Below are 27,816 nucleotides of genomic sequence, written 5' to 3'. Positions count from 1 at the left end.
TCTCCCTCCCTTCAACCTTTGTTATTGTTTGTGTTTGGATGGCCCTCTCAAGCCTCATGCAATCATTCACGTGGCTGATTCTAGCATTTATGATTGATTCATTGTCTATGTGAGTGCTGCACCTGTCCAGGGGCAGAGCCAACATACAGTGTAAGGGTGAGAAGAATGCATGTCTTTCCTCTTCTGCACTGTTCATGCTTACTGTTTGTGGCAGCCATGAATGGCTGCCACACTGTGCCATCTTTCCTTAGAGCCACCTGAGTATGGACTGAAACCTCCAAGAACTGTAAGAAATAAAATTTCCTCTGCTTCACTTGGGTCATCAGGTATTTTGTCTCAACAATGAGAGAAAAGTAACCAAGACTTCCTTCTTCCTTGAATTATTTATAAAAGACTAGTTTCATTTTTTCCACTATTTTCTTTTTTTTCTTTTTTCCTTCCTTCCATTCCCACTACCCCCACACACCTCCCTTTTCCATGCCAACATTTTCTTCCTATTTCCCACTATCAGTCATCCATTTTGGACTTTATGTATTCTTTCATTTTCTCACACAAGACAAACAACGTGATACTTAAATATGTGAGTCTGATTAATTTCACTTAAAAGTATGGTCTCAAGATCCATACATTTACCAAGAACTCTCTCAAGTTTATTTTTATTTATGGTAGAGTAGTATGATATTGTATACAAAAACCAAATCTTCTTTATCCATTCATCCATTGATGGGCATTGGGTCTGTTAGCTATTACAAATTGTGCTGTTATAAATATAGCTATGCATATATTGCTGTAATATGATACTTTTAACTCTTTCAGGAAGACACCTGGAAGAGGAAATCTGGGTCAAATGGAAAGAACCTCTAGTTTTAGTTTTTGAGTATTGCCCATACTGATTTCTACATTCCCACCAATAGTAGAGAAGGGTTCCTTTTTCACAACAATCTTGCCAGTATTTGTTTTGTTTTTTGAGACAGGGTCTCACTATACAGTTCAGGTTAGCTTTGAACTCACTATGTAGCCAAACTGGCCTCAAATTAGCAACCATCTTCCTGTCTCAGCCTAACAACTTCTGGGATTATAGGAATGCACTACCACACTCAGTATGCCAGCATTTGTTTTTTGGTTGTTTTCTTGATAGCTATTCTTTCTAGAGTGATATGGAATCTCAGTATTGTTTTAATTTGCATTTCTCAAATGACCAGTGATGTTGAACATTTTTTCATAAGTTTATTTGCTATTTGTGCTTCTTCATCTGAGAAGCAACTATTCATTTCAGCTGTCCACTTATGACTTGGTTCTTTAAATTTGGAAGGTCTGGGTTTTTTTAGTTTTTATATAATGTGGATATTAGTCCTTTGTCAGAGGAACAATTGGCTAAAATTTCTTCCCAATCTGTGGGCTAGCTCTTCACTCTGTTGCTGGTTTCTTTTTCTATGCAAAGCTTCTAAGTATGATGAGATTCCCAACTGTTGATTCTTTGAATATTTCCTGTGCAACCAGGGTTTTATTCACAAAGTATTTGCCTAGACTATGTCTTCAATAGTTCTACCTGCTCTATCTCCAGAAGATTTAGTAATTCTGTTTTCATATTTAGATCTTTCATCTATTTTGATTTTAGTTTAGTGCATAAGATATGGATCTATGTTTAATCCTCAGCATGCAGAAAGCCAAATTTTCTAGCACTATTATTAAAGAGGCTATCTGTCTTCCAGTAAACATGTTTGGCCCTTTTGCCAAAGGTAAGGTGACTGAATGTGTTTGGAGTTATTCTGCATCTTGTGGTCTGATACAATGATCTGCAGGCCAGATTTTTGCTAGTGCCATATTTTTTTTAAACAACAGTAGCTCTATAGTATAACTTCAAGTCAGATATTGTGATGCACACTGCTTTTCCTTGGTTGCCCAGAATTGCTTTCACCATTCTAAGTCTCTTCTGCTCACAAATGAATTTTAGAATTGTTTTCTCTAGTTTTCTGAGGTATGTTGATTGGAATTGTATTAAATCTGTGCAACAATTTTAGAAACATGGCCATTTTCACTATGTTCATTCTGCATAGCCAAAAACAAGAGATATCTTTGCATTTTCTGAAATCCTCTTTGATCTCCTTTTCCAGAGTACTGTAGTTTTCAGTGTAGAGATCTTTTACTTCTTTTATGAGATTAATTACTAAGTGTTTCATTTTTCTTGATGCTGTTGTGAGAGGTGTTTTTTCCTTAATTTCTCAGTGAGTTTGTTATTTGTGTATAAGAATGCTATCAATTTTTGAGTGTTAATCTTATATCCAGTTATACTATTGAATTTGACTATTAAATATTGGAGTTTCTTGGTGGGGTTTTGGAGGTCTTTTATGTAGAGTATCATGTCATCAGCAAATAATCATAATTTTACTTCTTCCCTTACTATCTGCATTCCTTTTATTTCTTTCTCTTATCTAATAACTCTGTTAATGCTCTCAGAACTATATTGGACAGGAGTGGTGACAATGGGCATCCTTGACTTGCTCCTGATTTTATGGTGAAAACTTTCAGTTTTTGACAACTTAGTACGATATTGACTATTGGTTTGTCACAGATTTCTTTTATCAGATTGAGTTAAAGGCCATATATTCCAATTTTCTGTAGGGTTTTTATCATAAATGAATATTGGATTTTGTCAAATGCTTTCTTTTTGCATCTATTGAGATGATCATGTGGGGCTTTTTTTTTTTTTTTTGTCCTTGGCTCTATTAATACAGTGCAGTACATTTATTGATTTGTATATGTTGAACCATCCCCTGCATCCCAGGGATGAATCCTACTTGGTCACGGTGTACAATCTTTTGGATGATTTGCTGCATTCTTATTGCCTGTTTCTTATTGAGGATTTTTGCAACTATGTCATTTAGGAAGATTGGCCTATAGTTCTCTTTTTTGGTTGGATTCTTCTCTGGTTTTAGTACAGCATAATGCTTGCTTCCAGGAATGGGTTTGTGAATATTGCTACCCTTTCAATTTCATTATAGAGTTTGGCAATAATGGCAATAAATCTCTAAATTTCTTGTAGAATTCAGCAATGAATCCACCAGGATGTGGTCTTTTTTATTGTCATTGGTGGTGGTGGTAGTTTTTTTAAAGTTCCATCTTCAGTTTCATTGACTATTGTTTGGGTTATTTAGAATTTTTATATCTTCTTGATTCAGATTTGTTAATTCATATGTATCAAATTAATTTCTTCTGCATTTTTCATCTTAGTAGAGTACATATTCTTGAAATAGATATTGATGATCTGGATTTCTGTAGAAGGTGTTGTGATTTTACCCTTTTCACACCTAATTACATAGATTTGATTCTTTTCTTTCCTCTTTATGGTAAGGTTTCCTAAGGTTTGTGTATTTTAATCTTTCAGGAAAACAACTCTTCAGTTCATGATTCTTTCCATTGTTTTCTTGGTCTCCATTTCATTAACTTTTGTTCTGATCTTTATAATTTCCTCCCTCATATGAGCTTTGGGCTTGACTTGTTCTTTTTTGAGAAGCTTGAGCTTCAATATTACATTTTGTTTTTTGATCTTGTTCTGTTTTTCTTATGTGGATTTCACCATTATAAATTTCTTTCATAAGACTGCTTTCACTGCATTCCATAAGTTCTCATATATTATATTGTCATTGGTGTTTAATTATAGAAATTCTCTAATTTCTTCTTTAATCTGTTACCCATTGGTTGTTCAGGAGGGTGTTACTTTTCATGTTTTTGTATTTTTGTTTACCGTTTATTTCCAACTTCATTGTGTTATGGTCTGATAATATGAGTGGGATAATTTTAATTCTTTTGCATTAGTTAAGCATGTTTTATGTGCTAGTATGTGGTCCATTTTGGAGGAAGACCCTTATGAAACTGAGAAAAATGTTGATTCTGTTGTTGTAGAGAACTCTGTAGACATCTTCTAAGTCCATTTGTTCAAAGATTTGGTTCAGCTCTGATTATCTCTGTTGATTTTTTTGGTCTAGTTGATCTATTTGTGACAATAGGGTATTGAGGTCACCCATTACAATTGTATTAAAGCATATTTGATTTTTCATATCTGATAATACTTGTTTTATATAGTTCTATGCACTAATATTTGGTGCATATATATTTATAATTGTTATCTTTCCCTATTGAATTGTTCCCTTAGCAAGTATGTAGTGACCTTTTTTATCTCTTGATCAATTTTGTCTTGAAATATATTTTATCTACAAATAGAAGATCCACTAATGCCTTCTTCTGGATTTCTGTTGCATGGAGTATTTTTCTTCATCCTTTGATTTTCAAACTCTGAATTTCTTTTTTAGTTATATGTGTTGCTTTTTTGTAGCATATTGTTGGATCTTGTTTCTTGATCCATTCTGTTAATCTGTTTCTTTTGATTGGTGAATTGAGATGATTTACATTGATGGTTAAAAATAATATGTACTGACTTATCTTCACCATCTTATTTTCCTGTTGTTAATTCCATTTCTGTCCCCTCTGTTTAATCCTTACATAGTCTGCTTTCATTCTATTGGAGTTGCTGTAATTGTTGTATTTGTTATCTATTTCTAGAATAACTTTCAGAATATTTTCGAGTGCTGGTTTGATAGTCATGAATTTCTTCTGAAGTCATGGAAATATCTTACTTCTCTATCAATTTTGAAAGATAGTTTGCAGGATGTATCAATCTGGGCTGGAGGTTGTTCTGTTTTAGTGATTAAAATACTTCACTCCAGGCTCTCCTTGATTAAGGAATCTATATTTAGAAATCTTCTGTGATTCTGATAGGCTTTCCTTAATGGGTGATTAGTTTATTTTCTCAAGTTGCTTTTAATACTTTGTTCTTATGCTGAATTTCTGTAATCTTGACTGTTTTATACCTCACCCCAAATTTTTTTTCTGATTATGGCTAATTAAAGAACTGCATACCTCACTTCTTTGTATGTCTAATTCTTTTTCAGTGGTTGGGAAGTTTTCTGCCACTAATTTTGTGAACAGATTTTTTATATCATTTGCGCTATTTTCTGCTTTTTCATTTACTCTGACCAGTCTTACATTATTCTTCTTTACATCATCTATAGTTTTTGGATTGTTTTCTGTGGACTCTTGCTAATTATAAGAAGTCTTTCATTTGATGATTGTTAAGCACAAATGTGTCTTGTAGATCTGATATTCTGTCTTTACATTGGTTGATCCTGCTGAGTTTTCTTTCTATAGGATTTTTTATCTCCTTGATCTCTGTTTGAATCTGTTTTAAGGCATTCATTTATTTGCTACATTGGACATTTATAGTTTCTAGGATTTTCTTAAGTTCCCAATTTTTTTATCTGTGTGTATTCTAGATTCACTAAACATGGCCTTCATTGTAGTCACTATCTCTTTATTTAAGTGAGAAATTGTTCCTGATTTTTTTTCTAGAATTTTAGTCGTGTGCTTTGTCACTTCGGCTGCTACCATTTCAGCAAGTTTAGCTGGGTGGCTTTTGATTTCTTCCATCTCATTGCTCCCTGGATTTGCCTAGGATGAGCTGGAATTCTGAAGTTACATTTTCCATCTGTGTTTTCACATTTTTTTAAAATTAGTTTTCTCGGTTGATGCTTGTAAATTATACATGGTAAGTAGCATTATTACTAGTACTGAAACCTCTTTAGAAATGGCTATTTTTCAAATATGTCTTCTAGATTTTGCTGGGTTTAGCTTTTGAGTCTGTCTCAAGATCCTACATCTTTAATATTCTAGGGATAATCCTGGAACTTAGGGAGGAGGTTCAGGGCCTACCCACACCACCCCAGTGACCTTTTTTTCAGTCTGGGGAGCTTTGTAGCCCCTGGTGCCACCAGAGGAGGGAGCTGGGTGGCAGAGCAGGTTTGGGGACTACCCTCACCACGCCAATGACCTTCTCGCAGTCCAGGGAGCTTCACTGCCGCTGCTGCCACTGGAGGAGGGACCTGTACTGTGCAGGGGGTTCAGGGCCTACCCCTGCCTCACTGGTGACCATCTCTTAGTCCAGGGAGATTCACCACAGCTGCTGCCACCAGAGGAGGGAGCTGCACAGTGGAGGAGGTTTGGGGCCTGCCTGGGCCATGCCCGGTGACCTTCTTTCACTCTGGGGAGCTTCACTACCCAAGGAGGTAGGTTCCTGCACACCACCTAAACCCCGGGAGAGTTTGAGAGACTTGCTGCAGGTGGTCAGGGACCCACCTGGCTTGTGGCCATGCTGGACTGCGCTTGGTAAGTTTTGGGACTGCCTAGACTGATCCGGCCTGCAGATCAACAAGTTCGGAACTCCTGGAGGAGAAACGGGGATTAAACAAAAGACATGGGGGAGACAAAAAGAGACGAAGGCAAGTTGATGTTAACCCAATCAAGCCTCCGGTTTATTGAGAAAATAATCACACCTTTTATAGGCTAAGGGTGGGAGCTGGGACAGGAAGAGGTTAAACAGATGAATACAACAGGGTTACCATCACATCCGGATAAGTGACGTAAGCAGAAGAGGATTATGGTTAATGTAGGCAGACGCAGTGCCCATAGGAGAGAGAGAGAGAGACATCTAGGCAGCAATGCCTGTCACTCGGCTCCCTACATCTCCTCCCTTTTTATATTATTTAATTAAGAGTATGGCAGGCCCTGTGAGGACAGCGTCTGTCTTAGGTCAAGGACCTCATTGCATGAACCCAACCAGGCCTTACCCGTCATGGGCTTGCAGAACAGCAGTTGGTCCTGTGCCTGTCTTAGGTGGCCGTTGGAATTAACATGCATGTCCTAGTTGCCCGTCTCTGACTGCCTGTCCATTGCCCCAGGGCAGTCAGGCCGCATCATCATATGGGCCACTCGTGGGAATTCCTTCCCTGTAGGTTTGTTGATCTGTCATCTCCAGCTGATGGTAGTGTACCTGAATGGGCTTTGCCATAAATGCGTCTATCCGGTTATTAATGAACATCATAATCCTCTGAAAAATACAAGACTCACAGAAATGAGAAACAATAGGTCAGCTAGGGGACCCAAAAGTGGGACTAGGTAAGGGAAAAACTCCCCCCCCCCAAAATCAAGGAGAAGGGGTTGACAGTCATTTGTTGGTGTCTCTGTATGAAGTCATTCTCCTGTGTCTTGGAGCATGCCTTGAATAATACTGGATGCAGTCTATTTGGCTGGCGTATGTTCCTCCAGACCGAGAAGAGCCTCTTCCACAGTCATGGGGTTCTGTGCATGGCTGTCAGCAGTTGCAGTCTGTTTGGCAGGGGTCAAAATCCACCATGGGTGTGGTGTGGCTCAAGAAGGCTGGTTAAGCAGCATAAGGCTCCAGGGAGATGTGTCACCTGTAAGAGAACACAGGGGATTGTGCCTCAGGAAATAACATTATTCCTGGGCGTTACATGGGGTCTTTGAAGAATTGTCTACTTGCTTTACGAGGCGTTCAGGTAGCCATCTAGCTCCTCTATCTTGTTGAGAGTAAACACACACTGAACCTCGTCCCCAGATAAGGACTGGATCAGGGCCATTCCACACATTGGTTAGTGGGTCTCTCCATAAAACAGATGCAAACCGTGTTTGAGTCTGAGTATGCCAAAACCGAGATGCTGCGGAGCAGCCTGAAGCATCCAGGGTCAGAAAATTTAAAATAAAAAGAGCATGTGAAAGGACATTTCTAGGGGACCCCTAGGTGGGGTACCATGTCTCCCTTTTTATTTTATCTATGGTGAATTTAAGAGAACGATGCGCACGTTCAACAATGCCTTGTCCCTGAGGATTATAAGGTATACCTGTAGTGTGGAGGATATTAAGGCTTTTACAAAATTGAGCAAAGGAGGTGCTGGTATAGCCAGGGCCATTATCGGTCTTAAGCTGTTGAGGACATCCCAGAACTGAGAAGGCTGACAGCATATGGGCTATAATGTGTTTAGCAGCTTCTCCAGTCTGGAGAGTGGCAAAAATGAAGCCACTATAAGTGTCAATAATGACATGTACATATTTTAGATTGCCAAACTCATTGAAATGGGTAACATCCATTTGCCATAAGGCATTAGGAATTAAACCTCTAGGGTTGACTCCTAGGTGTTGAACAGGTGAGTGGATAGCACAAGATGGGCAATTTTTTACAATTTGTCTGGCTTGCTCACAGGTAATTTTGTAGAGAAGGCGGAGGGTGTGAGCATTGAGGTGATGTAACTGGTGGGCTTGTTGGGCCTCAGACACCTTGGAGTCCTGAGCCATAAAAACCTGTGTTCGTACAGCAACATCAGCCAAATGATTTCCTTGGGCAAGAGGCCCTGGGAGGTTGGAATGAGCTCGCAGATGACCGATAAAGAACTTATGACGGCGAAGCCGTATGAAGCATTGTAATTGTTTGAACAGATTTGCAGCTGGGGAAGCATGACATATAATAGCAACAGTCTCTAATAATGGAACAGACTGGGCAAGATAAGCACTGTCAGTATACAAATTAAATGGTTGGTCAGAGTAAGCAGCAAAAGCTGCAAGAATAGCTTCTAACTCTGTTAATTGTGCAGAGGAAGTATCTGCCTGGAGGGTAGAAACATTGTCTTGAGATACATAAGCAGCTCTTCCAGAGGATGAGCCATCAGTGAATAAAACCAGGGCACCTGGAAGGGGTTGCGAAGCTGTGACTTTAGGGAATATAAATGAGTGACGATTAGCAAAGTCAACTAGCTTATTTGGAGGGTAATGATTGTCAATAGTCCCTGAATAGGAAGCTAAGGCAATAGGCCACACTTCAGTACTCTGAAGTAGCCAATCTATTTGGTCTTTTGTAAAAGGTTGAATGATAACGTCTGGTTCTTTGCCAAAGTAACATTTTCCCTGCTTTCTACCCTGGATTATTAGGTCTGAGACAGCTTGGAAATAAGGCAAAAGTGTTCTTTTTGGAGAGACTGGTAAATGGACCCACATGAGGGGAGCTTGTTGCCAGAACACTGCTGTAGGGCAAAGCTTTGTATTAAAAATGAGAAACTGTAAAGGCTCATTGTAGTCCATAAAGGAAACAGTTTGTTGAGCAATAGCCTCTTCTACTTTACTGAGCGCTCTCCTGGCATCAGGTGTAAGCTCTCGGGGGGAAGTTGGATCTATGTCTCCCCGAAGCAGTGCATAAAGGGGCTGTAAATCATGTTTAGTTAGTTTTAAAAATGGTATGAGCCAATTAATATCTCCCAATAGTTTTTGGAAGTCATGAAGTGTAAAGGAATAGAGAAAAAGCAATCTTTAAGATCTATGACAATTTTAAAAAATCCTAAAGGAATGGCACTGAGTGAGGAGAGGCCTGGTTGTAGGGGCCCCATTAAGACCATTGTCTTATTTATCGCCCTAAGGTCTTGTAGCAGCCTCCACTTTCCTGACCTTTTCCGGATAACAAAGATAGGTGTGTTCCAAGGGGAATTACTAGGAACAATGTGGCCTGCATCTAACTGGTCCTGCACCAGCTGCCTTGCGGCTGCAAGCTTTTCAGAGTTAAGGGGCCACTGATCGACCCATACCGGCTCATCTGATAGCCATGTAATTCGTGTAGCATGGATCGCAGGAGCGTCAATGGCCCCTAAGAAAAATGGCCTAACCCAACTTTACCATTGTTAGGGATGGGAATGATGGGATCAGTAATGCCCATGTTATTTTTTCCTAAGCCCTGTTTTGGCAGGTAGCCCTTACTAAGCATTTGCATTGTGACAACATTATTAGGGCTTCCCATAATTAATCCCATTTGAGAGAGTAAGTCCCTACCCCATAAATTAAGAGGCAGACTCTCTATGACATAAGGTTGTAAGTGTCCTTGATTACCTTCTTGGTCTCTCCAAACCAGTTGTTTGGAACTGCGTTGTGGATTTTTTGAGTGTCCAATCCCTTGGAGGTGTGTTAAGGTTGTTTCTAAAGGCCAGGCAGTAGGCCATTCCTCCTTTCTGATAATGGAAACATCTGCGCCTGTATCAATGAGGCCTGAGAAACTTTTTCCATCTAAAGACAGAGTCATGAGGGGCTTTTGTTTGGAGATACGTTGTGCCCAATATACATCTGAAGCTCCAGGAAAGGAGTTCCTCCTATAGGGAGTTATGCATTTGTTAGATGTTTGAGCCAATGGCAATAGCAGCAATTGAGCAAGGCGTTGCCCTGTCCTAACTGGTATGACACCGACAAGGGGAGAAACCATGACCTTTATTTCTCCTGTGTAATCACTATCTACTATCCCGGGCAGAACTTGTAATCTTTTAAGCGTAGTGCTACTACGTCCAATGATAAGTCCAAAACTTCCGGGGGGAGGGGGCCCATAGATTCCTGAGGGTATGATCTGAACACCCATGTCAGCGGTTAAAACTGTGCTGGAGGCGGAACAGAGGTTCAACCCTGCACTCCCCGGGGTTGCCCTGAAGAGGTCTGAAATGGATGGTTTTTTGCTGGGACAAACCTTGGAGCCCCACGGGTTTGTCCGGAATTGGGGGCCTGGGGCCGGCCCCGTAACCCGTTTCCCTGCGGGGAGAGAGGGTTACCGTGAACATCTCTTTTGGACTTGCACTCATTAGCCCAGTGGTCTCCTCGCTTACATCTAGGACACAGCCCTGGCTTTTTTGTAGAGGACTGATTTTGATTTTTTTTTTTTGCAATCACGAGCCGTGTGGCCACTTTGGCCACATTTGAAACAAGTGGCATCTTTTTTAGAACGAGAAAGGGGTTGTGTAACTATGCAACCTTGTTGTGTTGTAGCCATGGCTAGGCCTTGATAAACTGGCCCAATATCTGTACATAAGCGTATATAACCCGATAAGTCCTCTTTTTTGCGATGTGGTCGAATTGCAGCCTGACAATCTGAGGTTGCATTTTCATAAGCCAATTGTTTAACCAGGGCAGAGTTTGTTTCTGTGGAGCCGAAAAGACGCTCTGCCGCCTGTAAGAGGCGATCGACAAAGTCCGAAAAGGGCTCCTCAGGCTTTTGTTTTATTTGGGTGAGAGATAAAGTAGGCTCGCCTCCTGAGGGGAGCCGTTTCCATGCTCTAATGGCTGCCATATTAATCTGGGCAAAGAGGCCCGAATCGAACTGCATTTGGGTCTCTTTTGTGGCAAAATCTCCTGTTCCTGTAAGCATAGCAAGGGTCCAGGGGCTAAGCCGTGTGGCGTTGTCTCTGGCTATGTCCTCACATTGATCAAAAAATTCAGATCTCCATAATAGATAATTGCCTCCGGAGAGGGTGGCTTTTGCTAAGTCTTTCCACTCATTAGGAATAATCCAACCCTGAGTCAAAGAATCTAGAACTGCCATGGTGTAGGCGGCAGTCGGGCCATATTGAGAGACTGCGGCCTTTAACTCTTTTAAGGCTGTCACGGTAAGAGGTGTGTGTATCCTAACAGCTTGTGGTTTAGTGCCCTCTTCAACATCCCATGGGGGAGTAAAGGCCTCTGTGACTGGGAAAGCCATTTTAGGCTGGCTGCCAGAGGCAGGCACCATTTTAAGCACACTACAAGGCGTGCTGGAGGCAGGCTCCATCTCAGGGACACTATGAAACTGTGTAGCTCGGAGGGCCTGCAATTGAATTGAAAGATCTTGGCATTTTTTTTCTAGCTGTATCTGTTTTAAAAGATCTGCTTTTCTCTGCTCCAACTCCACTAATGTGCTAGAAGGTTGAGAGCAGATGCTGAGTGCATCATCATAGTCAGGGGATGGCCTAATAGCGACCGGTGCTGCAGCAGGGTTAGGGTGATATCTAGAGGCTTGTTGTGTTGGTTGTTTCCAGTTGACCTCCTGAGAATCAGAAAGGCTGGGGTCTAAAGGCTTATATGAATCCCCAATTGGCCATGGAGGCACAGGGAGTGGCGGGCTGCCATCCTGGGACCTGTTGATCATGTCAACAGGTGGAAGTGGTGGCAGATCACCATGTACAAGGACCTCTAACAGGCCATCATTCTCTGCATCTGAGAAATCAGAGGCTTCAGATTTTTCTGACGACGATTTTGAGGTAGATTTAAGGGAGTCGCGCAAGGCAGCCTCACCCAGTGCAGCTGTCTCCTCAACCTGAGGGTCTGCATGCCTCTGGGCAAGCAGCTCAGAAATTAAATTCCAATATGTAAAGGTGGTCACAGGAACCTTTTTTGGACCGAAAACTCTATAATAATCTTTTAAAACATCTCTTACTGTATTCCACCTCTTGGTATCTATAGAACCCTCTAGGGGGAACCAAGGGCAAACCTTATGAATAAACTGAAAATACTGTAATAATTCTTTTTTTTTAACCCTTATCTCTCTTGTCTTTAATGCCTTTATAAGGCCTCCGACGAACACTTCATGTTCGCTCAATACTTGACCCATGTCGGGAAAGGGAAATGGGGTTGCCGTTCACTCACCGTGACTCGGGCAGGACGTCGGGTAGTCGCCTGCGCAGGTCTCGGCACTTGATTTAATGTCCTGTTGCTTTAAACTTTAATCCTTGATTCAGTTTACTCATTCCTCGGCCGAGGTCTCTGGTTCAATTTGCTTTCACTTTCGGTTTAAGCCGGCTGTCTCTCGAACGGCTCCCTCTTTAACTTCTCCGTGCCAGGAGCTCCCACGCTGAGCGCCACTTGATCCGGCCTGCAGATCAACAAGTTCGGAACTCCTGGAGGAGAAACGGGGATTAAACAAAAGACATGGGGGAGACAAAAAGAGACGAAGGCAAGTTGATGTTAACCCAATCAAGCCTCCGGTTTATTGAGAAAATAATCACACCTTTTATAGGCTAAGGGCGGGAGCTGGGACAGGAAGAGGTTAAACAGATGAATACAACAGGGTTACCATCACATCCGGATAAGTGACGTAAGCAGAAGAGGATTATGGTTAATGTAGGCAGACGCAGTGCCCATAGGAGAGAGAGAGAGAGACATCTAGGCAGCAATGCCTGTCACTCGGCTCCCTACACTAGACAATGACTGGTGGCCTTCTTTCAGTCTGAGGAGATTTGACACCAGAGGGGGAGCTATGCTTCAGGAGGAGGCTTTGGGCCTGTCTGGGCCATGCCTGGTAAACTTCTTTTAATCCAGGGGCTTCACTGCCCAAGTGGGGAGGTTTGTTGCCAGAGGAACCTCAGGAGCCCAGGACATAGGAGATGATGTCCAACACACCAAGGGGAAGCTTTGGAACAACACTTGAGACATGGAAATATAGGAAAATGACAAAAAGAAAGACCAAAATGCAATCTCAAACATCCAGCCCATCACAAGAAAGCCTAGGAGCCATGTACATAGAAGAAAATATATACCATACACCTGAAATACATGAAATAATAGTAACTGAAATAAAGACATAACTCCCGAAAGCTTTAAAGAAATTCAAACTAGAAATAGTCTCCCAGGTAAAAGAAGAAATGATAAAAGTAATCAAAGAGATGCTGAACATATCTAAAGAAGACACAGTAAAAAATTAGAGGAACAAAACAAAAAGAATCCCTGGATGAACAATATAAGAGACAAAAAGAACACATAAAGCAGACAAAAGTGAAGATAGAATTTCAGATCTTGAAGACAAGACTGCAGCTACTGAACAGGAAAGGAAAGATCTCTTAAAAATAACAAGGGAAACAACAATTCAACAGCTAGAAGATGATTCAAAGAAAAACAACATAAGATTGATAAGGATAAATGAAAAAGAAGGGGACAACACAAAGGATATCAAGAGGTTATTTATAGAAGTAATAGCTGAAAATTTCCCAATCATGAGAATGGAAACTGAGATACACATAAGTGAACCATATAGAGTTCCAAATAGCCATAACTAAAATAAAACTACACCCAGACATATAATAATCACCATTCCAGAAATCCAACATAAGAATAGAATATTAAAACCTGTTAGAGAGAAGAGACAGATCATCTATAAAGGAAAGCCTATCAGAACCACAGCAGACTTCTCAACACAGACAATGAAGTCAAGAAGAGCATGGAGTGAAGTACTTCAGATCTTAAAGGAAAATTATTTCTAACCTAGACTGATGTACCCTGTAAAACTGTCCTTAAAAATGGATGGAGAAATAAGATACTTCCATGACAAAGAACAGCTGAAGAACTTCACCATCACCAAACCAACCCTGCAAAGAATACTGAAAGGTAGTCTAGACACACATAGGAAAAAACCACTAGGCAAGGCAGACAATTAAACACAATGGAGAGACAAAGATGTAACAGCAGAAAGATAACATGTCAACAATAAAACAATATATAACGGTCATAACCATTAATGTAAATGGTCTCAATTCACCAATTAAAAGAAACAGACTGGCAGAATGGGTCAAGAAACAACATCCAACCATATGCTATCTACAAGAAACCAATCTAACCCAAAAAGAAACTCATAGACTAAAAGTCAAAGGATGGGAAACAATACTACATGCAACAGGAACCTCCAAAAACGTGTAGATAGCTATTCTGTTTGCAGACAATGTGAACTTCAAACCAATAATGATCAGAAGAGATAAAGAAGATCACTACATACTGTTTAGGGGAATACTTCAAGAGGAAGAGATAACTATCTTAAATACATATGCACCAAATTCCAGAGCACCCAGTTATACAAAGCAAGTATTAATAGAAATGAAAAATCAAATTAGCAATAACACAGTTATAACAGGAGAACTTAACACACTATTGACACAGAAGGACAGCTCAAGCAGACAGAAAATCAGCAAAGAAATAACAGAACTGATTAACACCTGTGAACAAATGAACTTGATAGAAATATAAAGGGTGTTCCATCCCACAACATCAGAATATATATTCTTCTCAGCAGTACATGGGTCATTCTCTAAAATAGACCACATTCTAGCCCACAGAATACAATTAAATAAATGCAAAAGAGTTGAAATAATCACATGCATGTTATCAGATCATAGCATCATGAAACTAGAAATTAATGAGAAAAGAAACTGAAAAACCTCCACAAACACATGGAAATTGAATAATACACTCTTGAGCAATCAGTGGGTCACAGAGGAAATTAAAGAAGAAATTAAACAATACCTACAAGCAAACAAAAATACAAATACAACTTACCAGAATCTGTGGGATGCAATGAAAGCAGTCCTCAGAGGAAAATTTATTGCACTGAGTTCCCACATCAGGAAAAGAGAACAAATACAAATAAAAAACCTGATGCTACACTTCAAATATTTAGAAAAAGAAGAGCAAGTCAAGCTCAAAGCCAAAAGAAGGGAGGATAGTATAAAAATCAGAGCAGAGATGAATGCAATAGAGACTAAAAAATGATCCAAAAAATCAATGAATCAAAGAGTTGGTTCTTTGAAAGAATAAATAAAATTGATAAGCCCCTAGCCAATCTAATTTAGAAAAGGAAAGAAAAAGCTAAAATTCATGCAATGAGGAATGAAAAAGGTGAAATCACTACAGACTCTGTGGAAATACAGAAGATCATCAACACCTATTTTGAAGACCTCTACTCTCAAAGGTTCAATAACACAGAAGAAATGGACAGATTCCTAGAAACATATGAAATACCAAAGCTGAGTCAAGGAGATGTAAAACTGAGGAATAACCCAATTTCTATTAAATAAATTGAAAATGTAATTAAGTCCTTACCTACAAAGAAGAGCCCAGGCTCAGATGGATTCACTGTGGAATTCTACATGAAATACAAAGAAGACTTAATACTGACACTTCTCAAACTCTTCAATGAAATCAAAAGGGAAGTCATTCCTGGAAGCAAATATTACTCTACTACCAAAACCTGAGAAAGACTCAACTAAAAAAGAGAAATACAGACCACCTCCCTAATGAACACAGATGCCAAAATCCTCAATAAAATATTGGCATATAGGATGCAGCAAATCATCAAAAATATTATACAGCATTACCAAGTGGGATTCATTCCAGGCATGCAGGGATGGTTCAACATATGTAAATCACTAAATGTTATCCACCATATCAATAAAGCCAAAAGAATCACATGATCATCTCTATAGATGCAGAAAAAGCTTTTGATAAGGTCCAATATTCATTCATGATAAGAAACTTACAGTAAATTGGAATAGATGGTCTTTACCTCAATATGATAAAAGCTATCTATGACAAACCAACAGCCAGCATCATATTAAACTGCCAAAAACTGAAAGCCTTTACCTTAAAATCAGGCACAAGATAAGTATGTCCCTTATCACCACTCCTATTCAGTATAGTACTGGAAATACTAGCCAGAGCAATTAGACAAGAGAGACAAATAAAAGGATAAAAATTGTAAAAGAGGAAGTTAAATTATCATTATTTGCAGATGACATGATACTCTACATAGAAGACCCCCAAAACTCCATTGAAAGACTCCTAGATATAATAAATAAATTCAGCAATGTAGCTGGATACAAAATCAATACTTAAAAATCAATAGCATTTCTACACACTAACAACAAAATCACTGAGAGAGAAATAAGGGAAGCCACACCCTCCATACTAACATCTTAAAAAATGAAATACTTAGGAGTTAATCTCACAAAACTAGTAAAAGTTCTTTGCAGGGAAAATTATAATACTCTGAAAAAAGAAATCACAGAAAATCTCAGAAAATGGAAAACATTGCTTTTTCATGAATAGGAAGAACAAATATTGTGAAAATGGCCATTCTCCCTAAACTCTTATACAGATTCAATGCAATACCAAAGAAAATACATTCAACATACCTCATAGATCTAGAGAAATTACTCCTAAAATTCATCTGGAACCAGAAGAGACCTATAATAGCAAAGGCAGTTCTAGAGCAGCAAAGGCAAGGCAGGAGGCATCACAATCCCTGACTTGAAGTTATACTACAAAGCAATTGTAGTAAAATCAACATGGTACTGGAATAAAAACAGAGCTGAAGATCAATGGAATATATTAGAAGATACTACCACAACTACAAACAAACTCCACCACCTTATCTTGATAAAGGGGCCAAACATGTTCACTGGAAGAACGACAGTCTCTTTAATAAATGGTGCTGGAAAAACTGGCTCTCCATATGCTGAAAACTAAAGCCAGACCCATGCCTATCCCCATGTACTAAATTAAAATCTAAATGGATCAAAGATCTGAATATTAAAACAGAAACACTAAATCTATTGGAAGACAAAGTAGGTAAAAATCTTGAAGACATAGGGGTAGGTAGAGAATTCATGAACAGGAATCAAATCACACTACTTCCCAGAATCAATAGCTGGGATCTCGTCTTATTAAAAAGGTTCTTCATGTCAAAAGATATCTCCAGTATAGTGAAAAGAAAACCCACAAACTGGGAAAAAAATCTTAGTTATCTGTCCCTCAGACAAAGTACTTCTGTCTAAAACATAAAGAATTTTTAAAAATTAGAACCCTGAAATTCAAGGACCCAATCCAATAATGGACATCTGAGATGAATACACAGTTCTCAGATGAAGAAATACAAATGGTAAATAAATACATGAAAAAATGTTCAGCATCATTACTTATTAGAGAAATGCAAATTAAAACCACACTGAGATTCCATCTCACTCCAGAATGAATGGCCAGGATCAAGAGAATTACCAACAACAAAATGCTGGAGAGGGTGTTGGGAAAAAGGAACTCTATTGCACTGTTGGTGGTAGTGTATACTGGTGCACCCACTGTGGAGGTCAGCCTGAAGATTCCTTAAAAAGCTGGGATTGGAAGTCCCATTCGACCCAGCTATTCCACTTCTAGGCATATTCCCAGAAGAACTGAAAACATCATACCAGAGTGATATATGTGCACCTATGTTTATAGCAGCACAATTTGCAATAGCCACATCTTGGAAACAACCTAAGTGTTGATGAACCGAGTAATGGATAAAAAAGTTGTGGTATTTTTATACAATGGAATACTACTCAGCTATAAAGAATGATCACATTGAGATATTTATAAACAAATGAATGCAGCTTGAGACCATATTCATAAGCTAAATAAATTAAACTCACATGTATAAATACCAAATAGTTTCCCAAGTGTAAGAAATGGTAAGAATACATAAAACTATGTGGTTTTCATGATTCCCCGTTATATTGCTTTGAAGCCTTATAATGTTTTCATTCATTAGTTGGGATAGTTTTATTCTGGGTTGTTTGATTTTATTGTCTGAGAAGGTATGAACAGCTATTTTCAAGAAAAAAAGACATTATAATAGCTAGTGCTGATTTAATACCATCTTGTTTTGAAGTCCTACCAAGCTTGTATTCTTCTGTCTCCATTGGTTTTATTATGTTTTATCTTATTGGATTTTATTATATGTGATAGTATAAAGAAAAATTTTTATGACAAGGAGATAATATAGTAACCATTGTTCATTTTCTGTTAGTTGGTTTTGAATACCCTGTAATACTTTCATTCTCTTGAATGCTTTTATACTAGCTTGTTATCTTTGATACTGTAGTGCATGAAGGTATACTCAAAGATGTCAAGGAAAGAGACACTATGGTAGCTACTGTTATGTCAGGTTGTCTTGTGGTGAAACACTATGTTGCTTAAATTGTTCTGTTCTGATCTGTTGTGTTATGTCCTCTTTTATCTTAATCTTTTTAAAATAAAAAAAAGTTGATGGCCAATTTAATCCAGCTGAATTAAATCACCATGGTGCTGAGCATAGATATTCCACTTGAGTAAAGTTGTCAGCATAAATAGAGACATGGGGAAGGAGAAGGGAGGTGTTTAGGCATTGTGGGTTCTCCTACGTGTTGCTGTTTGAGCTGTTGGTTCTCCTGAAGGAGCTCATCATGACCAGCTTCCACAGTGTGAGTCTGACCATTGTCATCAGAGGAGATTGGAACCTTGTTAGTGAGTGTGGCTATGGTTCACATAGGGGGAACTCTGGTCCTTACATCAAACATCACTTCCTGGATCTGGAGGGGAAGATGTGCACCACTTAATCACCAGGACAAAATCATCATGCTGGCTTCCTGACATGTACTTGACTGTGCGTATTGTTCAGAGGACTTCAGGGCCTCTGTGTCACTGAGGATGGCTGTGGTCTTTTTCAGGGCAGTCCTAGTCTTTGTTTTGAGCATGACTTCTTGGCTCTAGTGTAGAACCCTCAACCTATCAGCATAGCTCCATCACCCCGCTGGCATAGACTTTCTAGCTTCCACCACTGACCTTTGGGCCTTCCCAGCATGGATCCATAAAATAGACTGGTGTAAGTCCTTCTCATGCCTCTAGATCTCCAGCTGGACTCGTGGTAGGCATTGTCATGAGCTCTGGGTTTTAATCTGGACTCATGTAGGACATTGCTGTGGGTTTCAGACCCTTGGCTGAATATTCTGTGTTTAGTATTGTGGACAGATTTCCTGAATTTTCTTGTGTTAACTATGGGTGACCATTATAAATAATATTATAAATTTTGTGTCCTGATTCTAACTGTTCTCTACACAGCCCCTGACTACAACAGAATTGTTTTCCCACTATCCAAAAAATATGCTGTTTGTATTTTGATTAGGACTGCATAGTATCTGTGGCCATTTTGACAATACTGGTTCTGCCTATTCAGGATTAGGGAACGTCTTTCCATTTTCTGATGTCCTCTCCAATCTCTTTCTTTAGAGAACTGTAGTTTTCTTTGTAGATTTCTTTCACTTCCTTGGTTAGGTTAATTCCCAAGTATTTTATTTTTCTTGAAGTGACTGTGAAAAGGTATTATTTTATAATTTTCTTCTCTTCAAGTTCATTATTGGTGTACATAAATGTTAATGATTATTGTGTATTCATTTTGTATCCTATTATATTGCTGAAGTTGATTATTAATTCTATGAGATTTTGGGGGTCTTCTATGTAAAGAATCATGTCGTCTGCAAATAATGATAATTTGAGTTTTTCTTTCCTTTGTGTATCCCTTTTATTTCTTTTTCTTGCCTAATTGCTCTGTCTAATGTTTCAAATACTACAGTATGTTGAATAGGATTGGTGATAGTGGACATCCTCATCTGGTCCCTAATTTTAGGGAAAATGTTGTTAGTTTTTCCCCATTTAGTATAATTTTGGCTGTTAATCTATCACAAATAGCTTTTTATCATATTCACACATAGTCCTTCACCTGTTTTCTTCAGGGATTTCTTGATGAAAGGGTGTTGGATTTTGTTGAAAGTCTTTTTTGCATCTATTGATACAGTTTTTGACTTTGCTTTTGTTTATGTGGTGTATTACTTTTATTGACTTATATATGTTGAATCCTCTTTGCAACTCTGTGATGAAACTTATTTGGTTCTGACCATCATGATGTATGATCATTTTGTATGATGCACTTCACTTGGTTTGCTAATATCTTGTTGAGAATTTTTGCATCTATGTTCTTTAAGATTGGCCTTACATTTTTTTTAATTGATTCTTTATCAGGTTTTAGGCTCAGGATGATACTGGCTTCCATAAATGGATTTGAGAGCTCTCCATTACTTTCACTTTCTTTGAAGCACTTGAGGAATATTGATGACATAATATAGTTAAAAGTTTTTTAGAATTCAGCAATGAGTCCTTCAGGTCCAGGGATTTTTTTACTCGATAGAGTCTTTATTACCATGTCAATCAATTACATTGATTTCTGCTCTCTATAATTTCTCTCTTTAATTTTTATTTGGTTTTAATTTCTCAAGTACCCTAAGATTTCTCATAAGGTTAGGTGTGGTTGTCAGAACCTGCTGAGAGAGAGATCAGTAGGCCAAGTAAGGTACAGAACTGTCAAAGGATGAGAAGGATGGAGGGTTAGTACTAGAAAATATAGGAGTGAGACTTCTGGGAGAACATGGAAGACAGATAGCAGCAGCTACAGAGGGTCTCTGAGAGACCCACCTTAGAATCCAGGAATCGTGCAGAGTGAGGAATCCTAAGCAAGGGGAGATATACCTTGCTGACCCAAGAACGAACTGGGCTGAGAGAAACCAACTGGGAATGCAATCCTGGTGCTGTAACAGGAACAGATAAAGCCTCAGTGTGGAAGCTGGAGCCTGCACCAGGAAGCCGCAATTTGGGTTTCATGCCACCGCTGCTGCGTCTGAATCGGCTCAGCAGGGAGAGACATGCGTGAAAGCTCTGAGAATGGGAATCAGTGAACAGAGTTGAGAGTGGGACAGGTGGAGAGCTGTGCATCGACCTTTGGTGAGTGAGGGAAACTGGGACTCTTCCATGGTCTAGGAGGCTCCAACAGTGGACATTCTGGGACTGGGCAGACTTGCCGGAACAGGGCGCTGTAGTGACTTCAGTCACATATCCCCCTCTCAAGCGGGATTGGTGAGAAGTGCCTAGCCTACATGACACTGCTGGCTGAGACCCAGTAGGCTAGCACAACCCAGGTCCCAGCACCTGGAGGTGCACCCTAGCAGTGAAGCCTTTGGTAGGTTGACCTGGAGGGGCAGGCCCCGCATAGGCTGCCTGGCTTGTAACTCCCTGGTGCACTGCAGTGGGCGAGAATACCTAGCCGGTGCAATTCAAACAGACTGTGGCCAACAGGGAAGGAAGCTGGGCCTCCTATATATGCTTGTATATAAGGAACAAAGAATATGGGAAGAGGGAGCAACAAGAAAGGCTCCTCGGCCCCCAATCCCGAGAAACAGGCAATAGCAGACACAGCACCAATAGACACAAAGCGCTATCTCCAGAGCCTCATAGATGAGTTCAGGAATGAAGTTATTAATGACCTGAAGCAAGACATAAGCAGAATAGTTAGAGAAATGCTAAGCATCACCCAAGAAAAAACAGATGGTGGAATGGAAGAACAGAGAAAAAGGGGAGAAATGTTTGATGGTGAAAATAGAGAAAACAGAATACATGAAGCAGGTTCAAAGAGATTACCAGGAAACTAAAAACTCTATCAAAAACTGGCATAACAGCTTGAAAGAATCTGAGGATAGATTATCTGAACTGGAGGGCAGATTTGTAATATGGGAGCATGAAATGAAAAACTTCTTAAAAATAACAAAGAAATAAACAGCAATAATACAAAGACTAGAAGATGATAAGAGGATCTATAACTTAAGAATTAAGAACATAAAAGAAGAGGTAGGGGCACAAACAAATGAACTACAAAAGCTACTCACAGAAATAATCCAGGAGAATTTTCCTAATTTAGCAAAAGGTAAAGATACTCAGATGTATGAAGCATACAGGACCCCAGCCACCCACAACCCAAACAGAGCTACACCCAGGCATATAATAATCAAAATACCAGAAATCCAATATAAGAACAGAATATTAAAAGCCATCAGAGACAAGAAACAGATCACTTACAAGGGAATACCCATCAGAATTACAGCAGACTTCTCGGCACAAACCATCAAATCATGAAGAACTTGGGGGGAAATAATTCAAGCTTTGAAAGATAATAACCTCCAGCCAAGATTGATATATCCTTCACAACTATCCCTGGAAATTGATGGAAAAACAAGGTGCTTCCAGCATAAAGAGGAACTAGGGGAGTATGCAACCACCAATTCAACTCTACAGAGAATATTGCAGGATATTCTAAAAAAGAAAAATACAAAGAATCCAGAAATAGTGGCAGAGCGGCCACAATGAATGGAGCAGAAAACAAAATGAAGAAGACAAACTGACAACTAATCACAGAAAAAGAGCTCAAAAGAAAGGAGGCAGAGAAGATTGGATGATAGGAACAGCTATTTTGGAGAAAACAACGTCATAATAGGTAATGCTGATTTAATATCATCTTGTTTTGAAGTACCATCAAGCTTTTGTTCTTCTGTCTCCATAGGTCTTAACATGTTGTATCTTATTGGATTTTATTATATGTGATAGTACAAACAAAAACTTTTATAGACAAGGAGATTATACAGAAACCATTGTTCATTTTCTATTAGTTGATTCTAAATACCCTGTAATACTGTCATTCTCTTGAATGGTTTTACATTGTTTTGATATATTTGATGCTACAGTATATGAAGTTATATGAAGATTTCAAGGAAAGAGACAATATGGTAACTACTTTTATGTCGGGATTATCTTGTGGTGAAACACTATTTTGCTTAAATGGTTATGTTTTGATCTGCGCTATTTTGTTGTTATGCCCTCTTTTATCTCAATCTCCATTTTATTATTTACTTTTTTATTTTTATCCTTTTAATTAAGGGAAAAATAAATAAAAAATAGCAGGATATATTATAGTAACCCACTTTGATTTTCTATTAACTTGATTTGAATCCCTGTATTGCTCTCACCATCTTGTTTTGACTGATGTTCTTCTATTCTGTTTTGCTTGATAGTACCAGGTTCAAAAGTTTAGGCAACAGCTGTGAAGATAGTGGGATTCATTATGACGCCCATTCTGGTTGACTATTATCTACTTTTGAAGACCTATAATGTCTCCAATATTTTGGTTCTGTTGGTTTCATTCTTTACTGTTTTGTTCAATTTTATTATAATTGATGATATAGACAATTCCACTTGAGATAGTGGGAGGCATTATGGTAACCATTGTTGATCACCTTGTATTATGTTTTTACATTATCTATTATGTCCACCCTTTTGATTTGACTGACTCTGTTCTGTTATGTCACATTTGGTTTTACTCTCTTCCAAAAAAGTAATAAGAACTGTGAGAGTGATTAAAACCCAAAATGTGTAATAGCCATTGTACAAAAGAGAGGAAAAGAAAATGCTCTAAACGATATAACTACATGCATATTTAATTGTATAAGATAGACAATGATATTACTGAGTTTTGTTGGATCATTGAACAGAACTCTTTGCAGTCTCACTGTTTGAATGTCCACTTTATATGCTTTAATTTTGTAACTTGAACAAATATTTCTAAGATAACAATATGTAATGTATTAACTAGTGATTTCCTACTGTTTATTTTTTTCTGAAATTCTGTATAACTTGTACCCTTTTTCTGTTTTTTTTTCTTTTCCTCTTTAAATAAAATTTAAAAAAAAATAGAAAGTTGAAAAAAAGGAAAAGAAAATATAGGAGTGACTATGCAGGAGTTAAGTATGGAAAACTAAAAACTTGGGAAGAGGAAATTATGTATTTGTAAAAAAAAAAGAAGTATGGTAATAGTATTGTTTGTGGAGTTTGAAGTGAAGAAGCTAGATAGGGAGCTGAGACAAAGGAGAGGACCTTGATACCTGCTAAATCAGGCCCAAAGGATGAAAAAAATTCACAAAAGTAAAGCCTAATAATCACAAAAACCCATAAAAAGAACATAACATTATGACACACTACTAAATAAATCAATCAATAAATAAAAGCGGAAACTTATAAAATATTTGTTGGGAACACAATTTAAATATTACAGTAAGACAATGTATATATGACTTGCATGTACCTTCTTTGCCAGGTATTCTGAGTACTCACACTTCAATAACTCCTCTGAATCTTTTACTGTAGCGCTGAAGTTAACTCACACTCAGGATTTCTTTAAAAAAGGCTGCAAATATTCTTGCTGAGTCTGATCCAATTCATAATAAGAAATGCATAGACACCTGGGACTTCGATGCTCCACATTTTCTACTTCCTTCTCTCTACGTCCTGAAAAGTGCTGCCATTTTCTCTAGGAATTTTAATGTTCAATGAATCCAGAGCCCCAAGTAGCCACTGCCGTGAGTGGAGCCCAGAAAGTTTGACAGCCACATCCATCCTGGCCAACTACACATCCATAGATCTCATGCCCTGGTCATGGTCACTGGTCAACTTTGATGCTGCTCTGCATTTTGTATTTCTTTAGCAGAAAATACATCCACTAACCTACTGACCAATCTGATTATGGAAGAGGCCAGCACCTGGAAAGAGGAGGTAATCCCAGAAGGTCAGCAGCTCCAGGGATAAACAACAGACTAGGCCAGCAGCACTAACCCAAAAAATCCCATAGCTATTGTAAACTGCAAAACCACCACGGTATTTTACTCTGAAAGTGGTTCTTTCCACACAGGAGACTAGAATGGGAAAACAAATCCATTGCAGTGCCCACTGGACTTGACAAGGAATAATCAGGAGTCACTTTGGGGAGGAGTTAATTGTTTAAGCTGGGCCATAGAACAACTAAACCACAACTTCCCTTCAGAGTTTCCAGTGTTGCTGGGCATGGTGGCACATGGCTATAATCACAGAACTGGGGAGGCTGAGGTAGGAAGTTTGCTGCATGAGACCAGCCTGAGCTGCATAGACCCTGTCTTAGAAAAAGTTTTCAGTGTTATTCTACCACAGTGACTGGGTGTGAGACAGCCACAAAAGGTAGTCATGGAAAGGGTGCAGCCTAGATATAGACACCCCCAGGAAGTTGAAACTTAAGTTAGGAATGACCATAGGGGCCCTACCCTCCATGGTGGAAATTCAGGTTTGGCAAGTTTGTCTTTTAGAGGTTGCTGGATCTAAAAGTACTGACACCAAGTCCAGCAGTCTGTTTCAACCCATACCCAAATGCCTACATCTAGCACAGAAACCACTGGTCTGAGCCCTTTGGCCATCTGCCAACATTAGCAAGGACATGCATCGGTTTTGATGGTAGCCACAGTCTGACATATATGCACAGAGTCCTCTGGAAAGTAGGAGGACAATGCACAACTCACAGACCTTAAAGTAAGGCCAAAAAATGACTTGCTGAATTCTAAGACTGCACATTGTGGAAAGAAATCTGTAATTCAAAAATATAGAGAAATTTTTTTATTCCTGTTTTGTACATTTGTTTGGTATCATTTAGGATTCTTTCCTTTTTGCCTATAAAATTTTTCTTTTTTATTTTCACGTTTTCCTTTATTTTATTGTTTTCTTTTTTCTTTATTATTTTCAGTTGCTTTTGTCTAATTCTATTAAAATTCTTTAACTCCTTCATAGGATCCTATATTTCAATTTTGCTATCTTTTTTTTCATCTTCCATTGCTTAATTTTTCAAATTTTATTTTTGTCATTTTCCTCTTCCCCAAACCATCTCTTTACTTGTATAAGCACTAAACTTTATTAATTCTATTCTATTACCATTGAATACTATTCTTGTTGTTTGCAGTACAGTGTTGCATTTAGTGAATATTTGCTTTATGTCAATATTTGGTTTGTCTTAGTGTTTATACAACAATTGTAGATCCCTATTCTATAGTTAAGGGTGATACATTATTGGATTCTATGATATGTCAGTGTCTAGTTTGTCTTTAATGTTGCTATTGTTTCTGATTTTATTGCTATTGCCAGGGTGGCAGAGTTGTTGCTATTAATAAACTTTGTTTATGTGCCAATATATGGATTGCCTTTATGTCATTAACACTATTGCTTCCATTCAAGGAAAAACGGGTGCTGGGCCAAGTGCATTGCATCATTTACTCTCAAGTCAATGGAAGCAGTTAGCTAATGGGACAGAGGGAAAGCCCTATAGTTTTTCATGCCCAGAGTACGTCACTGATAAGAAGACACTAACTAAAAATACTAGTAACAAAGTCTGTCCACTATAATCAGCCTGCAAACTTTAGCACACAGGTGCACACACATACATGTGCACACACAATAGAAACATCAGAAACAAGACGACAAAATGGTTCCAAAAACTCCTAACTCCCTCAAAGCTGATCTCTGGAAGGAAGAAATGAGGGAGAGGAAATCAAAAGCCATATAACTGAATTATGTGAAATGATAAGATTAGAAAATGAATCAATAAGACACTCAGCAAGCTTAGAGAAGATATAACCAAAGAAATACTAGATTTGATAAATAAATAAAATAATTAGTAAATTTACAGAAGAGATTAATAAAAAATTAGCTGAACTAAAGAATATGATACAAACTTGAATGACCAGTTTAGCAAAGATTTAGTGTTCACGAAAAAGCATCAAACAGAAATTCAGAAGATTAAAAATTCAATACAAGAAATGTAATTATTAGATATGTCAAAGGTGTACTAAACCTTTAGGGTCTCCAAAGTGATAAATGCTTTTTTTTCCCTAATGAGATGACTTATTGTTGTGATCCCTGGATAGCCTCAGCATGAGGGCTAGCTAGCCAGGGACAATGATTAGAATATTAGAACTTTTCAAACTCTAGAGGTTAGAGTGGGACTAAAAGTTGAGTGACTTAATCAATCATGTATATAACACAACCTACACAGAAATTCAAAAGGATTCAGAGAGCTTCATTGTAGGTGAACACATGGCGGTGCCTGGAAGTTGGGGCACCAGGAAAGGGTGGGAATCTCTGCCCCATTTCTCACATATTTTGTCCTGTGTACCTCTTTATGCATATGGCTGTTCATCTGCATCCTTTGTAATATGATTTATTCAAAAAGCCAGTAAATGTAAGAAAATGTTTCCCTGAACTCTGTAAGTCATTCTAGCAAATGACTGAACCTAACAAGGGAGCCATGGGAACCTCCAATGTATAGTAGGTCAGTCAGAATTATCAGAGGCCTGAATGTACACCTTAGCCCTCAATTTGTGGGCTCTGACTCTAACTCCGGGTGGACAGCGTTATCTTCTAGAGAAGTATCTGGGGGGGAAAAAGCCCTACACATATAGCATCAATTTATTCAGTGTTGTGAGAAGATAGTAAGATAATAAGTTGCTTTTTTTCTATATTCAGTGCTACTTGAGCATTACTATGTAGGGCGCATGTATCTTTAATATCTTCAATGGCCTCCAGTGCTAGAATCAAATGTATTTTGACATTTCTGAGCAGGTATCTGAACTAATTAAATGTATCCCAGTGTTTCAATCTGAATATGGTTTTTATTCAAAGTATGAGGTCTCTGACATTTTAGAGTCTTTATTCACTGCATTGAGCCTAAGGTATTTGGCGTTTTGTGTTTAGGCTGGGAAGCCTTTAAATTCTGAGTGTCTGTGACAAAATTCTGAGTTTGATGTGTTTGGAGATCTTTGTTTGGGGTTTTTGTCTCAGGAATTACTGAAGATC

The 27,816-nt window shown here is 38.7% G+C and overlaps 1 protein-coding gene across 1 annotated transcript in view; it reads right to left on the bottom strand.

The window, feature by feature from the left end:
- Positions 1-6,337: 6,337 nt before the first annotated feature.
- Positions 6,338-27,816, bottom strand: part of LOC134475427 (endogenous retrovirus group K member 5 Gag polyprotein-like) — a 134,302-nt gene continuing 112,823 nt past the window's right edge. The window contains exon 2 of the mRNA XM_063245845.1: positions 6,338-12,578. Within this exon, the coding sequence (XP_063101915.1) occupies positions 10,538-12,292 (1,755 nt within the window). The 5' untranslated portion in view covers positions 12,293-12,578 and the 3' untranslated portion in view covers positions 6,338-10,537. The remainder of the gene's footprint in view (positions 12,579-27,816) is intronic.

This window comes from Cavia porcellus, unplaced genomic scaffold, assembly GCF_034190915.1.
Source record: "Cavia porcellus strain 051 isolate PalLab524CR breed Dunkin Hartley unplaced genomic scaffold, mCavPor4.1 scaffold_3, whole genome shotgun sequence".
In the NCBI taxonomy this organism is placed as follows: Eukaryota; Metazoa; Chordata; class Mammalia; order Rodentia; family Caviidae; genus Cavia; species Cavia porcellus.
The sequence above is the reverse complement of the archived record's forward strand: the minus strand, read 5'-3'. Positions and strand labels throughout refer to the sequence as shown.